This window comes from Boleophthalmus pectinirostris, unplaced genomic scaffold (genome assembly GCF_026225935.1).
Source record: "Boleophthalmus pectinirostris isolate CB_2022bp ecotype Guang Dong unplaced genomic scaffold, ASM2622593v1 HiC_scaffold_22, whole genome shotgun sequence".
Lineage (NCBI taxonomy): Eukaryota > Metazoa > Chordata > Actinopteri > Gobiiformes > Gobiidae > Boleophthalmus > Boleophthalmus pectinirostris.
The window spans coordinates 24,709,649-24,732,603 of record NW_026571190.1 but is presented as its reverse complement, the minus strand read 5'-3'; the positions used below and the strand labels follow the sequence as shown (position 1 = coordinate 24,732,603).

Here is a 22,955-nt window from a genome sequence, read left to right as displayed (position 1 = left end):
AAATGCAGAAGTCATCCACACACTTGGAGCTTTTTTGAGAAATCTGACCTAAGCATTCACACATTCAGATTTGTATGAAATAATTTTATCCAACTAAAGTTAAGAGAGTACAGAGAGAATCAGGCTACAAATCATAACTTTATTAGTTCTTTTTATATATCAATAACAGGCCACTGTGGAAATGTAGACATCGTACAGTCAAGTCTTGAGAGTAGCCCGTTCAAGGGGCTTAAAGCAACACGTTACATGCTTTGGCTGAAAAACAAAACTTGCAGAAAATGAATGATGATTATGGTCAGAAGGATGAATACCCACACAACAGTACATCATGTGCTTGGATCCTGTTTCACATTTTGTTCGTGGCTTCTCGTTTACAAATGGTAAAATAAAAGGAGTAGGGAGAGAGTAAGTTCATCCAGTTATAACCTCTGACTGTAGCTTTATTCAAACCATTCTTGTCATAAGTGTCACAGTAACTGAGGGTGGCGTCTTAAAGGAACACGTGGGAAGAAAAGCAACAGAAGCTGGACCCCACGCCCTTGTGTGTAGCTTAAAAGGAAGCAATTTAATGTACTGTACACAAGGACTTCATGTTGTACATGCTTGATTGCCACATTTGATAGAACTGCAGGATGAAAAATGTCAAGAAATATGGAAGACAAATCAATGAAAATCCCAAATTTATTATTACCTTTACTTAAGTTTCTTTAAAAAGCATTTTCTCCTCCATCACTCATACTTTACAATGGCACAATGTGCTCTCTCAATTAGAAACACTCTTCAGCATTAATTCAAGTAAAACCGCAGACAGGTCTCTCTAGTAATTCTCAAATAATGTAAGCACAAGGGACTGGCCCGACCTGTATCTTAAGAATAAATACAATAAGGGTATGAAGTATTCAAAAGAACAGACACATATGCGAGATATTTGTAAAAAATATGTAAACAACATAGACTGCTCCAGTTTACCCCAGGAAACAAACGAGTCAGGTTTGTGGGAGCATGGAACTGGCTCTTCACATTAAAATAAACCCTTTTTATTTTCATTTCATAGTTTTTGTCATGTCTAATGATAAACTTCATCTAGCTTTTGTCAGGCATAGTATTCTTTTTTTTGGTCTGGTTATTGTTGTTGACCTTATATTCTGACTGATCAACTCTGAACACATAAAATGGAAGGACAGTCAGTGTTGGAGGGGAAAACATGGGCTGCACAATTAGGGAGTGAAATACTGGCTTTAGTGGTTTCAGACACGAGCAGCTGTGTACGCAGTGGTCTGAGATCAGAAAGAATAATTCAAGTAAGGCAACATGTCCATATGAAAGGAAGGAATGGTTGAACTGCAATAATGTTGACCGTAAAGAGGCCATGATGAGTAAAATGCACCAAAGCCCCCTGGTGGTTGAAAGAGGAATGAGCAGTGTTATGCCAAATGAGATGTAAACTGTGACTCTGCAGTGCCATGGTTTTGGTGCAAGCAGTGAGGATAAAGAGGCTGGCAGTTTGACGACATTCAGTACTTGTATGAATGAAGAGTGTAGCGTGGCGGTGGATAAGAGAAATTTGGCAGAAAGCGTACAACACTTTAGTTCTAATTAAAAAGGGTTCTTCTGGTCAAAATATTTATTTAGTGTAGTCGCCGCCTCCAGACCAGATTGTCCTTCATTAGTTGTAGTGCATGATGGTACAGCAGTCAGTAGTGCTACAGATAGCCACAGCTCAGAAAGAGGCTGGGCAGTTCATTTCGTGAAACACAGTCATCTATATGTGGCCAGTTTCCAATACATCTTTGAGGCTGATCATGACGGCTAAGTGGTTTCCAGCAGGAGCCCGCTCATTGATTTGAAAGAGATTGTGTAGTGGTCTTCATGGCACTGTGTCTATTTTAGTCCCTTCTTTCTGGTCCACCAAAGTGAAATCCAGCTAATTCTGATAAAAGCTTTTCTAAAGTGACCAGTCAGACTTTCTGTGCAACAACAGGCCACTCCAAAGTGCCCATAGGTCCAGTGCCCTTTCAGAGCGGGAGAAACAAATCTCACCCAAAACATTCAGTCTTGAGACAAATGCAGCTGTACCCCTGCAGCGGAGGAGTCTGGGCACAAGAGCAGTGAAAACATGGAGGTAAGGACTTTAGGGCAGTGCTGCTCTGGACGTCCCAATAATGGACGACTTGAAAGGGCTGAGGAGGATGAGGAGGCTGAAGGATGAAGAGTACAGAGAGCAGGAGCGGGGGAGGCACTTACTTGTCCTCTGTGTTATCTGTGATGCCAGCGGCGATGAGTGCGGCTCTGTACTGTAATAAGACCCCTCTCACACTCTTCACAAAGCCTTTCGAGAGTGGGAACAGGGGGAAGCCAATGTCCGGGTACCCACCACCCTCTGGGAGGAAACTGCGATAGCTCTTTCGTCGCTTCTTTGGTCGCACAGCGGGTTGTGGCGTAGAGCTGGCCCCTGCAGACCCTGTCTCTGACGCCCCGTTGCGTACCAACACTCCGGGCACAGACGGCATGCTCTTGTTCTCTGCGGTCGCACTGATCTGAGTGGTTTCACAGTCTGAGGTCTGGCTCAGTTCCTGTGAGGCTGCAGTGGTGGACGGACTCAGCCCTGAATCCTCCAGCTCCTCCTCCATGATGCAGCCCACCTCTGCGCCCTCCTCCCCAGGTTTAGAGGGACTGCTGTGGGCCACAGCCACAGGCCCCGCCCCCAGAGGCAGCTGTTCATCCAGAGGCTCCACAGAGGAGCCCTTGCACAGGTGGGAGCGGTGTCCCCTCTCAGCAGACTCATTCAGCTCCAGCCACACCTCCAGGCGGTGCACCAGCCTCCAGCCACTGCACACAAAGTGCTGTTGGATCTCCTGCTTGAACACCTCCACAGGGTGCTGGAGGAGCTGTGTCATGGACTGGACCATCTTGATGAGAGCCATCTCATTGTAGCAGCGACTGTTCTCGTAGCCCTCCTGCAACCCGCGGTCACTGTCGAAGCCTGCCTCATTGTAGTACGGCTCATTGACCAGGATCAGGCCTAAGACATGAGACAATATTTACACTAAGAAATACAACTAAGGGATTACAGCATGAGTGTTACTTGTAGATGAGGCTTACGGGGCAATTGGTAAGATTTAGCAAATTTTCAATTTACAATATTCAATTCAGGATTTGTAGAATTTGTAGCAACTTCTCTATTCTCTAAAAAGATATATATATATATTTTTTTGTGTGTAAAAATAATTATACTGGTATACACAAGGTCAAAGGATAGATTTCCAGATATTTTCCAGTGACATTGTTTCTACTTGTAATTAAAGCATTTTTATAAATAGAAATGTAATTGATAAGTGATTACATTGGAGCAGAGACTATTCATTTACTCAAATGACGGTGCATCTCTCAGTCTAACTACTCTGAGCAAATGAATTCATGAATAAAAGATTTGAGTGCTGCAGAGTGGAGCTGTGTTTATCTGGACACACCCACCCTGTATGGAGATGAGGACCTGCAGCAAACTCGACTTGCTCGTCCACCGCTCTGTTCCCTGTGAGTCACAGACAAAAGAAAACAAGATATAACATACAAGTCAATAATATGTTTGAAAAGAGCCGAGTTAATGTAGCAAAAATACTACATGCATATTGGAATGGAACTGAAATGATAATATAATTCATACCAATTGCAGTTTGGAAAAGTATTTACCTTGCCAATCCATGTGCCCAAGAGGCTCACACACACTTTGCCATTGTCATAGAGATTGGGGTTGAGGCGGCCGCTGCACTGGGATAAGTATCGGAAAAGAGGGGGCACAGCAGGGTAGATGTTCGGGAGCTGGATGTCAAACAGAAACAGCCCGTCTTCATAGGGTGTTCTTGTGGGACCTTTGATCAAAGCTGACAACAGGTCCTATAGAGAAAAAATAAACAGAAACAAAGAAGTTACAAATACCTATTACCTCTCATCTTGCAAAGTAGGGCTGGGTGATATGGGAAAAAAAAAAAGGATCACAATTTATTTTTCCCATATTGATAGATCTCAATTTTCAATTCAATCTTCTTCCATCTTATTGAAAACACATAGATATAAAGAGCAGAGTGTCAGGATCACTACAATTTTTATTTCGTGTTGATAGGACCGATAATTCTGGAGAAATCCATATTTAAAATTCGGGATACGTTTGTATAATATATTAAACCGAACAGAAACATGTGCATTGTCTGTGCGCTCCATCAGGAATTGAGGTTTCACTCATAAACGGTGAGAGTCATTAATTTTCCATAACTTGGATTATAATAATCAGAAGCAGAAGAGAGAAAGAGGAGAAAAGGTGAGGAGCTGGATCAGAGAGGGAGGGGGAGAGGGAAGACAGCACTGCACACGAAGCGGCAGAGCCGCACGCAGCGGCAGAGAGGAGGAGACACTGGACCTCAAATAAATCTTGTAAAACATGAGGACTTGTGACGAAACAGACGCACTGTAGCCCTGACTGCTTTTTCCTAAACAAGACAGTTTTAAGTCCTCATCAGCACCATGTGCTCTTATTGCCACAGTATTGACTATACACCTTATAAAATTAAAATGTGCTTGCTTTATCAACAAGATTGACCAATGTAGAGAGTGCAATCTACTGATCTTTAGATTTTTGGCACAGCCCTAGTGTAAAGTATATCAAACTTACCATACGGTCCTCAAACGTTTTAACCATGATCCCATCGGGCAGTGATGTTGCTAGTAGCGCCATTTCTTTTCTGACTGTGCTAAAGAACTTTTTGGCCTCAGCCGGCTGAAATTCCATTTTTTTAAAAGAATGTGTGTCTGTAAATACAAACAATATTGCTCATTAGTACTGATTATGTTCAACATTTGGTTTAACAGAGTGGCTCTTTCTTTTACCTGGGGCCCACTCGAGCACGGAAAAGACTTCTCCTTTGGCACTGGTGAAGGTGACTCCCGGTTTGCCCCCACTCTGTTGGCACAGCACCGGAGTGTCACTGAGGAAGTCACTGGACCAATCACTGGACCACACAGGTCCTCCGACCGGCGTCTGAGCCTCTGGCTGAGATTTCTCATCACCAGATTTCTCTGCCTGGAGGGTCAACACAGCAGAAAATCAGCCAGAGAAAAAGAGAAACCACCTATCCTAAAATGCTGATACACACACCCCCTCACATACCTCTGGCACTGTGCTGGCCCCTGCTTCCACCACTGCCTCCATTTTTTCCTCCTCCACAACAGCAACATTGTCCAGAGTCTTTCTGAGGTTTTCCTGAAGCTTCTTGATATCGTCCAGGAAGCGTTTCTCCTTTGTGGGTTTCTCCGGAGCAGTAGGAGTCACTGAACTTAAAACATTTGAGGTGGAGCTGGGTTCAGCTGAGGTTGGAGAGGTGGGGGAACCTCCAGTTAACAGCTGCTCAACGGTCATGTTCTTCAGGCTCTCCAAAATCTTTAGTGCCTCCTTCAGCTCTCTCAGTCCCCGAGAAGCACCGTCCTTGTTTGACTTCTCTGCTCCATTCACAGCAGCATTTCCTAAAGAAGGTTCAACTGAAATTACAAACCAAAATAAAGTCATTTTAAATATAAATGTCCATTTGAAATGGACAGTATTCATTTTAAAATAACCTCACCTCCCCCAGACAAAGGAGTGGCTGCAGCGGCAGAGCTCTCAGTCTCCTCTGAGGGGGTTGCTTTAGTGGGGCTGGTGACCCCAGTTTTGCTGCCCTCCTGTGGAGGGATGATGAAAGTGGAAGAGCCAGTGGGTGTGGGTGTGGCTGTGTCTGATGCGTCAGCATTGTTTATGTGGTTGTCTTCTTCTGTGGTCACTCCGTTGTCCGTCTCCCAGCTGTCACTCTCATCCTCCCACTCCTCTGTGGACAGCACGCTGCTCGTCTCCTCCACAGAGTCATAGTCAGTCTCCTCAATCTCAGACTCAACATTGTAAAGATGCTGCAATTTACAGAAAATTATCATCAGGGATTACTATAAGGCCATTTTCAATTGAATCTTTACTGAAAAACACAAAAATGGTACCTGTGGAAGAACAATAGTCTTGGAGTTATCTGCCCACACAACCTCCACTTTGCTGCTCACATCCACTCGAGACACTTGGCCAACAGACGTCTACATTAGGTGGGACAAAAGCCAGTCGCACATTTGAATAATACAATTCCCTAAACAGGAGTAATTGCACTCTTTTCCAATGTTTGGCAAAATACAACTGCATATATTTGTGTTATTTTTTTAAATGGGACTAACGTTCACCTCATTTTCACAGTCGTTCTGTCCATTTTCTGAGTTCCATATTCTGATGACAATGTCAGTGGTACGGAAGTGGAAATCTGGGTGATCAGCAATGTCATACACGCTGACGTCCTCCTCCATCCCCATCACCTGATTTCACACAAGCAAAAGGTTTTAGATGCAACTCAAAAACATAACACAGACAGGGTATATTTGGGACCTACTTTGTGACAGTGACATGTATCTGTACCATAGACTGTATAAAGAAATGTACTAAGGGTGTGTAACATCACCCGTAGTATTCAGCTCCAGTCAAATGAAGCTAACCAAGGCTGGCAGTTATAGGGCTAATTTGGAGCAGAGTTCCATATTAAGAGTAGGATAGGATTTATGGACAAATTAGCAAAATAAAAACACCAGGATCATGTAGAGCGCGTTAACATGAACATTTTAAGACCAAAATGAGGAGTCAGACAGCAGCAGTTACGTAGAGAGGGGCGATGTTTTTTCAGTACAAAGTGAGTTGGAGTCGAGTCGATGTGGAGCCAAACGTGCGCCCACGTGCGCCCAAGTTAACTTCCTATTTAGAACGTGGCGGCTAGCAGGTTAGCTACGTCCTTTTATATATACATTCTATGATCTGGACTGACCTCTACATCGTCTCCAGCTGAATTGAGTTTGATCCACTTGACCACACAAGTCCTGCCTTTATGATCTCCAGACTGGATCACTCCATACACTCCTGGGTCCTGAGAAGCTTGAGCTAATGCAGGAAAATATACATTACTACATTAAATAGAGCTCAGGATTGTGTTGTCTTGCACATTTTACAATTTTCCGTTAGCCTAAACCAATGAGATTTTAAGATGTTGCAGCTGAATCCCTAATTTAAAGTACATTTTTAAGTATTCTGACACCACTGAGTGATAAGAGTATTTACAATAAATGACCCAAATTTACAGTTCATTTGCTTACTTTTCTTACATAGCTTTAGCCAGTGCATCTCTACAGGTTTCAAACATGGCAGATTTCAATGTTAACAGCCTTAGTAAGTATCACAGAAACAAAACAAAAGTAAACTAAGACAATGAAACAAAATTCACAGATGCTAATCTTGGCACAGAAAAGGAGCAACCCAGATTCAGGCAGGTGTCCTACTTGCACCTCCTTGTCCCAGTCTCTAGAGACCTAAATCTAACACACAGGATTTCTACATTTTCCAACAGGTAAAGAGGTGCTTACATCTTTTGTCAACCACAAAGTCCCCGGGACAGAACTCGTGTCCGTCCAGGTGCTGGATGGGGATGAGGTCATTGGATCTGATGCCCTTCTCCACTCGCCCGTCCTTCCACATCACATCTGCAGTGGTCTTTGTGGAGACCACCTCCACCGCCACTCTGCAAAACAGAAGTACTCATTTATCAACATGCTTATTACTTTATTTGATTACAATGTACGTAAAAACTGGCTACAATTTGTTTAGTTACAGCTTATGTAAATATGTATCCCTACACTACAGGGATAATAAAGGGTACCTTAGCCTTAATGTACTTCACCCTGAGTAGAAAACAACAATAATGTATCAGATTTGTAATTGAGTATAGTTTAGAAACAATTAGGACTTACAGTCTTGCAACAGCTTTCTATGGGTGCCTTTTTCTACCTAATCCACAGTAAACATTTTACTCAATAAAGTTGCAGTCAACATATGGTGGGCACTGACCGGTCTCCAGGCTTGAACTCGCGGGAGAACTTGGTCCTCTTCTTCTTGTGTTTCCTCTTGAGGTTGCGGATGGACAGAGGGATGCTCTTCTTGCGGTTGGTCGTGAGTCCGCCACTCTGCGACGAGGCTGTGGAGCTCGCTGAAGACGTCAGAGAGCTGTGACCACAACAGCAACAGAATCATTAACAAAAAAAACAAAAAATATTTACCCAATTTACTTTCTATCAACTGTGATGAAGGGTAAATAAACCTGATTATAGCGGCACTGTGCCTCACGACACTTTCTCAATTACATTTAAATGACTCAGCTTCATTAAAAATGCAAATTACACTAAAGGCTAAACACATCAGGATGAAATCATTTTAATGCTGACTAATTTTGGAAATACCAACATTAGCAATCATATAATTTATTTGTGCTTCTAGGCGAGTGCAGCACTGTGTAGTCCTTGTTTTCCTTTGAATTTTGATATAATTAATTAATTTAACATAATATCTCAACTGTTTGATTATGGAAACAATATAAAGTTACTAACAACTACAAACAGAAACTAGAAGCCTATTAAACTGAAAAAACTCAGAGTTAGCAAGTTGTCTCAGTAACAAATAACAATAGTTTAGCAGTAACTTTAAAAACATTCCAACTTTTATAGAAAAACTTTTAAATGCAGACAGTATTGTACTTTTCTGTGTTAAATAAAGATAAAACTCTCACCTGGTATCATCTGTGTCATCAGCAGCCTCATCGTCCGCATCCTGCTCCGTGTGCTCCATCGCTGCATCATGTGTGTTCTGTTCCGAAGGCGGCGCCGCTGGGCCATTGTTGTTGTTGGGATGAGACGCATCGCTCTGCTCCGGTTTGTGATCTGTGGAGTTGGACAACTTAAAATCACCGATTAACCAAACAAATGCAGCTGTTTGATGGTTTACTTCAGATGAAGCTAGTAAATCTAGAGAGTCCAACTGGAACTCACAAAGGATGTATAAAAATGAAATATAAAACTCTACCTTGAGTCTCTGCATTTTCCGTCTTCTTTGTGTCTTTCTTAAGCATCCGTTTCAGCTGAATCACAAAAAAAAAAATTTAATCTGTGTAAGAGTATCCAGGTGAGGTTGAGTCATTTAACCAGGCTTCTCTGCAGTACTCACGTTTCGGACCACAAGGTCGTCAGGCAGGACTGGGCCACCCTCGGGTCCCTCACAGGTAATTCGTGTGGTGTCTCCCTTTGCTGGAAACACGTACAATGCCCTCTCCCCCAACTGCCTCTGAGTGTGGTCATAGTAACCCAGGCGCCTCACCCTAGCCAAAGGACATCAGAATATCAGTATCGATATAAATCTGCATGAGCAATGTTGTAACCTGAGCAGCAAGATTAATTCTTGTAATATTTGCAAGTTCACAAACTGCCCAGAATCTGGCATTGTGGCAGCATTATAATTTTGTTGCTTTATTAGAAAGTAAATATATGGATGTAATGCAGTTGGTATATTCACCGTTTTGATTTGTAAGTGAATTTAATAAATATAATGTGTATGTCCCATGTGCCTGACCTGCAGAGGTTTTCCTGGGTGATGGTGGAGGGAGGAGGGTAGACGCTATCAGAGCCTTTGGGAGAAAAGCTCTTAGTGATCCATGTTACCTTCAGCTCAACTACTTTTACCTGATAAAACAACCATGTCATTAATTTTATCCAAAATGTAGGCTACACTAAAATCTGTCATTATGTTACCTCTTCCACAACCACCCTGAACTTGCATTTTCGGCTGAGGACAGGCTTGACCCCTGAGAGCCACTGCACATTGGAGAAGACTTTGGCTGGACCGATCAGAACCTGCCCCGGGTAGAAACCGTAGGCCTCATCGAAAAACAGTCCCTGTGAGATACAAAGATAAAACACTGAAGAGAAGACTTGATAATAATAATGTAAGATATGGTAGACAGACACGAACATACCGAGTCGCTGACATGTGGACAGACATCATACAGCTTCGCCCCATCCTCCACACTCATCGAGCACCTGCAGGAGGCAAACACACACACAATCATTTCAGGCTAAGCCAAGACCATGTGTGAATGTATGGACATGTGAAGCCCACATGAATTCTAATACATGCATTAAGACTCCACCTGGCTCCATTTGAGAGCTTGAGGATAATGTGATTCGTCAAATCATAAACCTTTCCCAACCAGAAGTCGTAGGCAATGTAGTCTCCGTACATAAAAGACTGGAAAAGGGCACAATATTCAGTAAAAACAAAGTTGAGCAGCCTTTTATAAAAACAATAACAAAACCAGACACATGAGTGCTTACCCAGATGTGCTGCAGGTCTTTGCTGTTCACTGGATACAACACACAGTTTGTCCCAACTAGTTTTACTGCACACTCAATATCAATGTTGGTTACCATGCCACACTGGTTGTCCTAAAAGGAAACACTTAACTTAGAATCCTTTTGTTTTATTTATTTATGTGCAAATCTAATCAAGACTGTCATGAAAATCCACCTTCTCTCTTCTCTTCAGAAATTTTACATAGCATACATAGTGTTAAAAAGGCCCATTTTATGCTATTTTCTGATCTATGTTATAATGTTGTTTCCTCATCAAAAACAAACCTGGAGTTGTATTTTGTTTCATTCACACAAAAACTCCATACACCTTCACTAGAATCATTTGGACAATTTCAACCCTGTAATTGCCGATGTCTAGTGACCTAAATGTAAAAGGCAGCAGCCACCCTGAAAACTATAGCTTCTTGACCTCAAAAAGTGGAACAGGAGCATTTTGTGCTCTGGAGATGTAGACAGACAAATAATACAGGATTACACAAACATGTGTAAATCAAACTAAATTCCGGATGTGTTTTTGTTGAGGTAACATCATTATAAAATGGCTTAAAGTTCACAAGAGACTATTAGGACCTTTAAGGTATGTTTGCTACAACTTAAAAAAAAAGTCCATTAAGTGTTGTAAAATACTTACATTGGAGTTGTTTCTTCTCACTATGTCTCGAATAACAATGGATCGGTCTTCAAGTTTTAGCTGTAAGGAAAAAAAAGCACAAAAACAATTAAAGCAATATTCTAGCCTTATAGTCTGTTAAGTCCCACAAAAAACAACACTTGAAACTGTAAATGTGTAAATGGGTCACGTTCGGACCGTTATAACAGAAGTGATCTGTCAGAGACACAGAGGAAACCTGCAGAGTCAGCACAGGGGTGGCAGAGGAAAGACTCCAGGATCTAAACAGTGAAACACATCGGCGTCGCACTGTAGCAGTCTAAGAGGGCGAAACTGGTAAGGCAAATGCACAGACCACACATATAATCAAATACAATCTTCTACTTTAAGTACTAACTAAAGCGAGTACTAGTTATATTACAGACCAGACGGACAGACACAACCACTTTACAAAACCCTTTTGGTCTCTACTTCGCATGTGTCAAAGTCGTTTTAGGTGGTCTTTGCTCTCTAGTTTTGACCCTGTGCTCGAGAGGGCAATAAAAGAAGCTCGAACAATCCATGTAGCACAACAGTCTGATCAAAAATAACTTATGACCCACTTTACAACACAGTAGGGTTGTCGAAAGTATAGAAAATCAGATACCAATTTATACTAAAGCTAATACAGAAATGAAATACCCATTTCAACACCAATACTAAAACTCAATACTAAAAAAGTCAGGAAATAAACCTTTCCTGAATAGATTTAGAATGATATTGAGCTGTATCAGAACAAGTGCAAGACCACATAGTCTATTATATGCCCATGGACCCCTATAGAACCTACTGACCTAAACAACAGATGGATTACCTGAATAGAAGGCTACATGATAATATAAAAGAAAGTACTACAATTTACTGTTGAAAATATTCTGCTGTCTAAATGTTTATAATCATCATCAGGGTATCAGTATGAAATCGACTTAGAAAATTTTGTATCATGACAACAGTGCAACACAGTACAAATAAGGACATTCATTAAGAAGCTTCTTCTTAAATATAAGAGTGTAAGCCTATAGACTGCAGAGCTGGGGACATTTACTGAATAGTCCATATCATTTATAATGCTAATAATAATCTATTTTCCTTTTTATTGGAGATACTGGTATTGGATTGTAACCCTAGTACTATGAATGCTGGGAGGAGAGTGCAGATGAGACTGGAAATAAGACTGAGTGAGTGCGCAGTTGCAACATAATCAATGTGCCGCCATGTTTCCTGTAGTCTGTTACTGCTGCCGTCTCCTAATGTTTCCGAACTCTCAGCTGAACCACTTTATTTGGACAGATAAACAGTGCCTTGTTAATATTCATTCAGCACAATCAGCTGCAGTGCGCTAGTAACCTCTCATCAGCATCAGTGCAAAAATAATGTGTCACATCTACTTCCTGAAACTTTGCACCTTCTTAATTATTATCTCTAAGATCAAGTACTGGTCATTTTATCTGAAATAAAGAAAAATAATTTTACTGTGTTTTGGTTTATGTTGTCCATGAAATGAACATGAACTAAAATAATGTGATATTTAATTAATTCATTTTACAATGGCTTTTTTTTTTTTTTTTTTTTTTTTTTGCTTTATTGGACAATTCAGGCCACAGATAAGATGTAGTGTAGTGAATGATGCAGTGTACAACAATGCAGTTTAGGTAAAATAATTAGAGGACAAAATGACTAGATAAGCATCTGTTGCTATGGCGTGTGTGATGAGGAAGGACAGAAAAGACAGTCAGGGTATTGTGTCTATTTTTGTGTTTTCGCTCTCTATTTTTGATTGAAGCAGTACTGCCCCCTCCCAGGCTGTCGAGGCAGGGGGTCCAGATTGATTACAATAATCAATACAATACACTATTTGCTTTGACTCTTGCCCTAAAACAGTATGATGATTCAGGTGCTGTGAGAGGCAGAAAGAGACTGCAGAAGACTGCAGCCCCGGGCCACGCCTGTTTGGCACTGACAGACGAAGCTCTCTCATCGCTAACAAGACTACTGAGCTGAGAGAGAGAGAGATAGAGAGAGAGAAAGAGAGAGCGAGAGGGCATCTATTACACTGAGGCTGCTTTGAAGAACAGGCACCTTTGCTGACAAAATACTAAACACAGACAGTTAGTATATGGAAAACAAGTCTGAAAACACAAAAATTATTCATCTGAGAATTTCTTGCTAAAGATCAACCATAAGCCAGACACAATTGGTCAAATCCTCCATCTAAGGTAGTCCTGACCAAGCCTCAAGATCTGGAAATGGATGTCCACTGCTCCTTGACAAGTTTCCCAGCAGCGCTGAAGGATGGTCAAATGCAAATTTCACCTACAGGGTCAATAAAGTGTAGCTACATCTTAAAAAGTCCATATATATAAAAACTAGACCCATGCATCATAAGCGTTAAAATAGCTGAAAAGTTTATAGGTAACTAAAGGAACATCAGTATTCAGCCAAAAGGCCCATGAATGAGGACAGGGCCAACAACCAGGATATCCACACAGGTAACACAAGAGAGGGAGCCGGAGAAATGCAAGATTTTAAACAAAGATTCAGTGCACAGTGCATGGTACTGTAGATGCAGTGATAAATGATGGAGAGAAAGAGCCTGATGGAGTCTCAGAGTGGTTCATGTGTGAGTGGCTGAAGAGGAGAGGGGCTGCAGAAAGCATCACATGAGATCCATTATCTCAGGGCAGGAGCCATGGGAGAGGAGAGGAGCGAGCAAAGATGATGTCATCATGAGCACAAATATTTATAAGTCTGATGGCTGCTCCTATAACTGCATGTAGGGACTCTGAAAGTAAACAAAGAGCAGCAAAGATGGGCACAAAGCACAGCAGGTGCACAGCTCAGCCCACATTACTCTTTGCAGAAGTTGTGAACCTTTAGAAGATCCTGCCAAAATAAGAACATGACTCATTTCACCTCTTCTCATGTAACAGTCTCCTTATTTGTTATTAGACATTTTTGTAAAGCAGAAAGTGCAGAGTGTGTAAATAAAGAGATAGATTGGATGTGTTTTTTTACCTGAATAAAAAAAAAACACCTGATGTTCTGTGCATAATTGGATCAACTGGCCTAAAATACTCATAAAAGAAAGCCTATGACTTAAAAATTCCACAAACATCACCTAACTCCCAATAACTGTCCTCAGAAATAAGATTAACATGATTAAATATAACTTTTACTAGTAATAACTGTAATGCTGATCTAATTTATTATTACTAATTACAAAAACATTTGTCATGTTGATTATGGTCAAAGTTGTTTAAGTTTTAATTTGGTGTTCTGGTTCCCAAAATAAATTATCCAAATGGATTGAGAATCTCATTTGGGTTGCCAGTTTCAATACTGGAATCCATTGGGTTAAAACCATTAAGAGCTCTTTTTGAACTGCATACTCACTACCTAAAATCATTCAGTTCCTTTAGGTCTTTGTCATTCACACAGCTACCACACTTTCTGTGCCAGCATTTTTCTAAGATTTTACAATTAGTTTATACATCAAAAATTAACCCTGAAGTCTTAATACTTGGACAGTTGGTATAATCATGATTTTCCCCCTTATAATGTCATCAGAACATTCAAAATTGTGAAATGGTGCCACGAATGACTGGATCTTATTCTTCACAGCAAAAAGGTTCTGGGTTTGATTCTCATGTCGCCTGGGCCTTTCTGTGTGGAGGTTACATGTTCTCCTTGTGTCTGGGTGGATGTCCTACCCCGAAACATGCACAATAGGTAAAATCCTCCAGCTAAGGTAGTCTGGACAGAGCCTAGCAACAGTATCACTAAGATGGGTCCCCTGGGCCTGGCACTGCAGCAAAGAGGGATGGGTCAAATGCAGAGGACACATTTCCCTGCTGGGTCAAAAAAGTACCTTAAGTGCATATCTTAAAAGTGAATTATCAACTAAATCTAAATGGACTAAATGGAAGAGTAATTTAAATTATGCCATGTATTATCTAATGTAGAAAGTCAACTTGCTTACAAATTAGAAGGAACTGAAAAATACTGACTTGATTAATTATTATGAATTTGTACATCACTTTTTCATAAACTGCCAAAACTGGTATATATCTGCCAAGAATATTATTAGACTCACACAACTAATTATAAAAACATGAAAACCTGTCATATGCACTTTAAGTGCACTTATTGTCAGTGAGGAAACAATGAGCTGACTAGATCAATACCATTGTCCTGCCAGTTTTTATGGCCTCCTAGGAATAATCAATGGGCCATCTGGTATTTGGGTATGAACTGTGAACCAATTATAGTTTAAAATTAGATAAAAACTGGGCTTCATGTTAATGTGATACTTGTGCATCAAGAAATGTACAGGTTGTGGTCCCTGTAAGGACGTTTATCCCATTTGACACATGCTTCAATGCTGTTGCTGTCAGGAGCAGTGGCACCACAGTGCAGAGCCTGAGGATATCTTGCTCCTCGCTGGAGGATTTTACCTGCTGCGTGTTTATGGAGACTGCTGGTTCTCTTTCAAGTACTTAGGTTCCTCCATATATCTTCTCTCATAGGAGAGCCTGCTTAATAACCCAAACTTGGACCCTGGCTCAAGATTCAGAGAGCGGTGGGTTCTGTTCAGTTGCCCACTGCTCCCACAGACGTAAGAGGATAAGTCAAATGTAGAGAACAGATACGATGGGTCTGTCAATAGATTTTTCTATACATTATAATGAAATATTTGAATAGTAATCAAAGTATCTTCACTTGAATATTACAGAAAGGACAGAAAACAAGCCCTGTGAGGATACAATGTGTTAATGACACTGCACTATTGTTCACATGGCCTATAAACATTGTTTCAGTCCTGTGTTACTCTGGGGCCAGAACTTTACTCAGTGAGACAAAAAAAACAAAGCAGAGCCCAACAGGCTTCTTCTGGTTTCATCTCCAACATGCACACAGCCAATAGAGGGCTTTCCAGGCCCCTCACCTTTCAACACAGAACCAGTGGCAAATGTAGAGAATCTGCTGTCCTAAATGTACCTTAAATGCAGAAAATAGAGCTCTGGTAATAATCCTCTAAAAGTCATTGAACCATTTAGTAACATTGTTTACAAATGTTTGTAGAAGAATTAATTAGACAATTTGGTCCTTCTGAGAACAGTAAGTACACCATAGCCTGGTGAGTATTACAGGATTACAGCAGTATACCTCTGCATGCCAGTGAGTTGAAAAACAGAACGAAGTCTGCAGTGTGCATAGAAACCTAAAACTCACATTTAGCATTGCTCTTTAGCGAACCCAAGAATGCTGTTTGACAATAGCTCCGGCCAAGTCACACCCAGATGAGGGCAGTTCAACAACATCGAGTCAAAGGTGTCCTAGTCAATGGGTTTAAGACTGCTGCCAAAGACATGCACCTGCCAAGACTCTCTTTTAATCTACAAAGCAAGGGGATTTGTTAGATGTTTGCACCAGAAACAACAGCGCACCACTAAGTATCAGTCTGTGGAAAGAAGCCAAAATAGCCTGACAGCACCGGCGGAGTGACATGAGGCTACAAGCTAAAGGGCTAGTTAGCATGTGCGCTGGTTGGATGCTATCAGCTAGCGAGGTGCGTTGTGCGTTTGGGCAGATTACACATGCCGTGTTATCCGGTCAAAGCGTCATTGTTATATTTGACCACTACACAAACTCAAATTAAAAAGGACTGGCGAGAGTATTAAGCAAACAATTAGGACTTAGCGTGTCTGTGGTACCTTTGTCTCTCGGATGTCCTGCTTGCCTCCTTCTGGGTACCACTGCACACGAACAAACCCCCTGCCCAGAGGACGGCTCGGGCTGTCCACTGCGCTCTCGGTGTCCGAACCACACGGGACTCGTCCACCTCCTCCTCCACCCCCTCCTCCGCCGCCTCTCCCTCCACCATCATCGTCGAGGTCTGAATCTGAATGAAAATCCTCCTCGCCGTGTATCATCCGTACGAGGCCAAAGCGGACCGAGCCGCGGTACCGCCCGGACACCAGGTCGTGCGAAAAGAGCAGCCTTTGTGAGCCGTCCGCCGTGGGTGACAGGGCCATGGAGGGCGGTTCTGAGCCCGGGCTGACGGCTGGAGAGGGGCCCGTGGGGTCTGATGCTCCGGGCTCCGCCATCGCTGCTGCTGTTTCAGGGAGTGATGCTTGAGCTGAGGATGACGGAGGAATGAAAAACACTAACCTGGAAGCAGCGGAGTGCACGTGTTTACGTCGCGACGTAACGAACGCAGTGAAAAACGTCATCGCGTGGCGCTGTAAATGTTACACAAAACGTCCACCAGAGGGCAGTGTGTGCATGAGAGTGCGCCAGATTTACGTTTAGCTATACATTTGACATTTTTAAATATTAGGATCGTTGCCATAGTGATTAAATGTGATCAAATTGTTGTATAATAGGAAACTGAAACCAATTCATAATATTAGCAAATTATCATTATTAATTAAGTTGTATGATGCTATTAATAATGTAACAGTTTATATATTGTATTATATTGATATGAGGCCTGGGACATATGATAGCCAAATCGTTCTTGCTGTTTTCTGCAGGGACATTTCCAGCAAATGTATTTTGAGCCTTTTAAGATGTGGGCATGAGAAAGAGGTGACAAACAACCTCCCACACTTTGTATAATCCTCTTAAAGATGTGGAAAAAACAAATCGTGATCAACATTTCTGGGACTGGTATAATATATAGTCAACTCACATGTCACTAAGGACTTAGCATACCTCAAAATAATCTTAAGTGATGTGAAAGCAACGGCATTTTATAAATTAATAAAAAATTAGCACAAGTGGATATTGTTTCACTAAAATAAATACAAATTTAATAAAGTCAGTGGAAAACAAGAACAAAGAAAAACAAGTGGGGTAATAGGCTATGTAAAACCCTCGTGGCTCGTGCGTGCAGGTGGCATGACGGGGATCATCCCCTATACCGGGATATCCCTCCTGACCCTGACTAAACATGCACATTGTTCAATTGACTAAAGGGCATGAAGCCTGCTGGATTGCAATCACAAACCGCGAGCACAGGCTATAAATCCCAGGTGCGCCACTCCGCGCTCAGTCTTTGGCACAACTTGTTACGCGCAACATCAAGGACAAGTGAAGAGAGTCCAGCTTGATCACTGTATCCGCGAGAAACTTGTCGTGCTGTCAAAATGTCATTGGTGAACGCCGTGCCATTCATGAAGCCGCTGTATATGCGCTCTCCTCAGGGACGCAGACACACGCTGCCCGCCAGCGAGTTTCGATCCCTCAGCCCAGAAGACGCGGTCAGTGTGTTTGAGATCGAGAGAGAAGGTATATTTCTTCATTAGACTATTAATTTATGTAAATCGTTTATGAGCTATTTTGGTAGACTACACTGCCAATGGCTTGGTCTATGCCTACGTTGACACTTGTTTGTGTTAACTGGACACTGACAAATTGATTATTTTTCTCAGCTTTCATCTCGGTGTCTGGTGAGTGCCCGCTTCACCTGGACGAGGTGCGCCACTTCCTCACCCTCTGTCCCGAGTTGTCTCTTGGCTGGTTTGAAGAAGGACGTCTGGTGGCTTTCATCATCGGTTCACTGTGGGACCAAGAGCAGCTTAACGAGGTAGGTCCACCTGTGCACCTGTCTGAGAAATGAGAGTTCTTGTTTAAAAATATATTCTGTTAACATTTGTATTTGTCATTTCACTATTTCTTTTTATGCATTTATTTATGATTAGGCCTTTTATTTATCGATTGATTTTATTTCTTCCAAATTTCTAGGATGCCTTGACTCTCCACAAGCCTCATGGGACCACTGTCCACATCCATGTGCTGGCTGTACACCGGACATTTCGTCAACAGGGCAAAGGCTCCATCCTGATGTGGAGATACCTGCAGTACCTCCGCTGCTTGCCCCATGTTCATCGTGCTGTGCTCATGTGTGAGGACTTCCTGGTTCCTTTCTACCAGAAATCTGGATTTACGGTGCAGGGTCCCAGTGTGATCACAGTGGGACCACTCACTTTCACTGAGATGTTTTTCCTCGTCCAGGGCCATGCTTTTATGCGCAGAAACAGTGGATGCTGAGCACCAAAGCCACTGCGGCAGTTATGGATCTGAGTGTTCATCAACTGACAGAGCTGAAATGATCTGATGCTAACAGAAAAGACTGGAATGGACACTGAACTATAAGACAGTATTTATATAAAAAAAAAAAAAATATATAATATATATATATATATATATATATATATATATATATATATATAAACAAAACAAAAAAACAATACACGCTTAAGTCATTAATACGTACATGAAATGTGGCCTTTCTGTCTGTGAAGGCATATTTTAGATTTATTTTTTTGCCATGTGAAAATGTTGTGTTTTGAAGATACTTTTTTTTTTTTTTTCAAATAACACTACAGAACAAAGGTTGTTTATAATGTGTATTATTCAAACGAAGTACAAAACACCTGTAGCATTAAAATTGAGCTAAACCTAGAAGGGAAATTATATCAGATTGTTTGAGTTCTATGGTCATGAGCTCTGGGTAGTGACCGAAAGGACGAGATCGCGGATACAAGCGCTCGAAATGAGTTTCCTCCGCAGGGTGGCTGGGCGCTCCCTTAGAGATAGGGTGAGGAGCTCTGAGTAGAGCCGCTGCTCCTCCACGTCGAGAGGAGCCAGCTGAGGTGGCTCGGGCATCTGTTCCGTATGTCTCCTGGGCGCCTCCCTCGGGCATGTCCCACCGGGAGGCCTCGGGGAAGACCCAGGACACGCTGGAGGGACTATGTCTCTCAGCTGGCCTGGGAACGTCTCGGGATTCCCCCGGAGGAGCTGGAGGACGTTTCTGGGGTGAAGGTAGTCTGGGAGTCCCTGCTTAGGCTGCTGCCCCGCGACCCGGCCCCCGGATAAGTGGAAGAAAATGGATGGATGGATGGATGGATGTTTGAGTTTATTTTGACATGACTTAAAATTGACTTGAAATACAAAACATTTTTATTTTAAGTAAATTGTATGGTCCCATTTAAATAACCCCACAATAACCACCTCTAAGAAAGCCCTTCTTCTAATAAATATCAGGAGGAAGTTTACACTTCTCTTATGCAAGTTGCAACAGGCACAAAAAACAACCAAAATGTATGAAAAACAACACCCTAAACCCTGTTGATGACTCACATACATAATCCCATCACTCACTCTGTAACAGTCTGAAGCAAAACAAAACAAGCTCATTAAAGGTCCTTTATTACTCAAAATGGATTTGTGAAGCCATGTTAGAATGTTGTTACTCCTCAAAAACATACCCGGAATTGTGTAATTCTTTATTATTAGTCCGTATACATCTCTAAAGCTCAAAATTCTCTGTCCCACCTTGTGATAACTTGAAAACTACTCATGACAATAGCTACCTTTTAAATTTTGTTTAGTGGATTGGCAATTCCAGAGCTGAAATTATCCAAATGATTCTACTCTGTATGAAGTTTTAAAACACAGTTGAGCACTTCCTGTATTACCACATGACATCAGAAGGTGGAACAGAGTGTTTTCTGTTTGACGAAAGAATTCAAGTCTATTAAATATGCAGGGTTTGTGTATTAAACGTGTGAATAAAACATGTTTTGATGAGGAAACAACATTGTAACATAGAAAATAGTGTAATATGGGCCTTTTAAGTGCATTCCACTAAAACAACCCTCTGGCAAATAGACAAAGGTAAAAAAGGTTTGTTTAGAATATTAAACCCTTTGTGGTGTTTACAGATAAATAATGAAGAGTGCTGAATACCATCATATCACATTGTTAGGGACCACCATAACAATAAAATAATGCTTTAGTTAGGCACAACAGTGTTCAGAGACTTATGAGTAACAAAAGTAATATTCATGTACAAAAATTAGCATGCACTGGTGGCTTTGGTACCATAAAAAAGTAAAATGTTTTGATTCACTGCTCAAAGTTCTTCGTCCCTGTTCATGTGTGCATAATCAACATAAATTAAGTGCACAGTTTAACATTAAAACATGCCCTGAAGTGTTTTGAAGGCAATGGGTGTGTCCTTGCATTGGTACAGTCTTTCTGGGCACGCAAAATTTTAAGATTTGTCAAGATTTAGTGTCAAAGTCAATTTACTGTTATTATTTCCTGAGTATCCAATCATTATATGGATATTACAGCTATTGACACAACCAAAATGCAATCTTCCTCTTCAATATTCTCCATTCTAGTCGATGATAAAACATGATTCCTGCAGTTTATTTTTTACCATGATTTTCTGACCTCATCTTTAGTTGATCCATCCTTGGACTAGTGCACCACATGGTCAATGTCATGGTCAATGTCATATTTCTCACAAAACGTATTTGTCAATGGAAGGCAGGTGAGGTGCTCCAGCCAATGCCAGTTAATAGGATAAATATAAAACCAAACAATCAGTGACGAAAACAGCCCAACATAGGCCAATAAAGAGACTACAATTAGGATCCGTTTTCGATATTTGTCAAAAGTGCCAAATGTAATATAGGGCAGGAAGGCAAAGGAGAGTAACAAGCCGCTGAGGAATCCAAAAATATGGGCGATGTTGTCTATCCACGGCAGAAGACCACACAGAAAGAGGAAGAGCACAATGCACACAAGCTTGAGAAATGCCTTCCACGGACGCTCCAGCACCTGCCAGCCTTGGAACAGCTCCACAAACAGGCACGCGAGAAGACCAAACTGAGAGCCCGCTGGTCCCACCTATGAGAGATAAATGTCAGTTACTAACTAATACATTAAACCACTAAACTCTTAAACCATTAAACCACCATCCCAACCCAAAACACGCCTGTGCATTGTAATAAGAAACTTAATTAAGAGTAACTTGTTTTACAAATGTATGCAGTGTTACAATAAACAAAAGATAATGTATTGCTGAACATCCAAAAATAAACAGTAAAATTGCATAAATTATGCCAGAGCAGCTTTCCCAGACCCAAAGCTGTTTTACGCAAAGGAAGTTTCCATTCACAGCTGATACTTGAGTCATTTATGCTGTAGTTGTACAAGGTCTCCCGTAAGTTAAACATTAATCCACTTAGCCACTTTAATTGGCTTGACCGCTCTTTGTGTCCAGTGTTGTGCCTTGCATGTGTTTCCTCTGCTTATTTCAGAGGGATAGGAAACTGTAGCTGTTTTAGGGGAGTCTATGCTGGGATTTCTGGCTCAAGGTGTCACAGAGCCAACACAAACACATGTCAAACCTGGCTCATAGGAAACAGATGACAATTCTGCTTCAAAAAGACTAAATAAGTCACCAAACATTCAGTTAAGGTTAAGGTCTGGTATTATACATTTCTTCATCATTTAGTGACATAGTATTATAGTAGTATGGCCCTCTTCATCACAGGTTGGTGGACAACTTTCAAGCAACAATTGTCTTTGTTTAAAACATGTAATCCAATTCACCAGACGCTGAAGCTGGTTTCTTTGTCGACCCACAATGGTATTAAACTAATCCTTTAAAAAGAAAACTGGGCGTTGGGCGGAGACAGTGTTTGGTGCCAATCAGAGGCAGATTATGCGCATGCTGCTGATCATACCTGAATAAACCATTTTCAACTATGAAATATCTCCCATACGAGCAAAAAGTGCAGCCTTCCCAAAGTCTGACACACCAAATCACAACCACTCACAGTTTAGACAGTGACACGTCTCTTTCTTCTGTACGCACACCTAACATGCACACCTAACATAGTTACTACTGGTAACCAACTGGTACCAATGCTAACTATGTCTAAATAACCTTAACCAACTACTGACCAACTGAACTTAAATATAAAATAGTGCCATTTTTGCTTTCTTGTTATTTCAATGTAATTTCAACACAAGTAATAAAAGTGCTATTTATATAATAGATGAGTTATAACTTGTGTGTAAATACCATACATTTGGACTTACCTCCGCTCTATAGGGCAGAAAAAGGGCAGAAGCAAGGTTTCCTGTTATGCCACTGAAAATGTAGATGATGGAGATGCGAGCCCAACCTGCCAGCTTCTCC

The 22,955-nt window shown here is 41.4% G+C and overlaps 2 protein-coding genes and 1 long non-coding RNA gene across 4 annotated transcripts; 1 reads left to right on the top strand and 2 right to left on the bottom strand.

The window, feature by feature from the left end:
- Window positions 1-119: 119 nt before the first annotated feature.
- Window positions 120-17,196, bottom strand: ube2o (ubiquitin-conjugating enzyme E2O). Of its 2 annotated transcripts, none has more exons than XM_020931450.2 (22): window positions 16,663-17,196; window positions 10,931-10,990; window positions 10,261-10,371; window positions 10,077-10,174; window positions 9,903-9,966; window positions 9,679-9,822; window positions 9,500-9,609; window positions 9,098-9,248; window positions 8,957-9,011; window positions 8,664-8,814; window positions 7,949-8,104; window positions 7,468-7,622; window positions 6,876-6,988; window positions 6,247-6,375; window positions 6,016-6,105; window positions 5,613-5,931; window positions 5,162-5,529; window positions 4,882-5,074; window positions 4,667-4,803; window positions 3,691-3,894; window positions 3,475-3,532; window positions 120-3,022 (listed from the first exon to the last, which is right to left on the bottom strand). In XM_020931450.2, exons 1-22 carry the CDS (start codon window positions 17,179-17,181, stop codon window positions 2,241-2,243), a joined length of 4,167 nt encoding a protein of 1,388 aa, XP_020787109.2. In that variant the 5' UTR covers window positions 17,182-17,196; the 3' UTR covers window positions 120-2,240. The 2 variants fall into 2 exon arrangements, with proteins under 2 accessions (XP_020787109.2, XP_055013772.1); XM_055157797.1 differs by having other exon boundaries at window positions 5,162-5,514.
- Window positions 17,197-17,918: 722 nt separating this feature from the next.
- On the top strand, window positions 17,919-19,090 carry aanat1 (arylalkylamine N-acetyltransferase 1). The gene is made up of 3 exons (XM_020931441.2): window positions 17,919-18,241; window positions 18,385-18,539; window positions 18,698-19,090. Exons 1-3 carry the CDS (start codon window positions 18,100-18,102, stop codon window positions 19,001-19,003), a joined length of 603 nt encoding a protein of 200 aa, XP_020787100.1. The 5' UTR covers window positions 17,919-18,099; the 3' UTR covers window positions 19,004-19,090.
- Window positions 19,091-20,147: 1,057 nt separating this feature from the next.
- Window positions 20,148-22,955, bottom strand: LOC129410259 (uncharacterized). Its single transcript, XR_008632801.1, has 2 exons — window positions 22,856-22,955; window positions 20,148-21,655 (listed from the first exon to the last, which is right to left on the bottom strand). It is a non-coding gene; the product is annotated as an uncharacterized LOC129410259 (long non-coding RNA).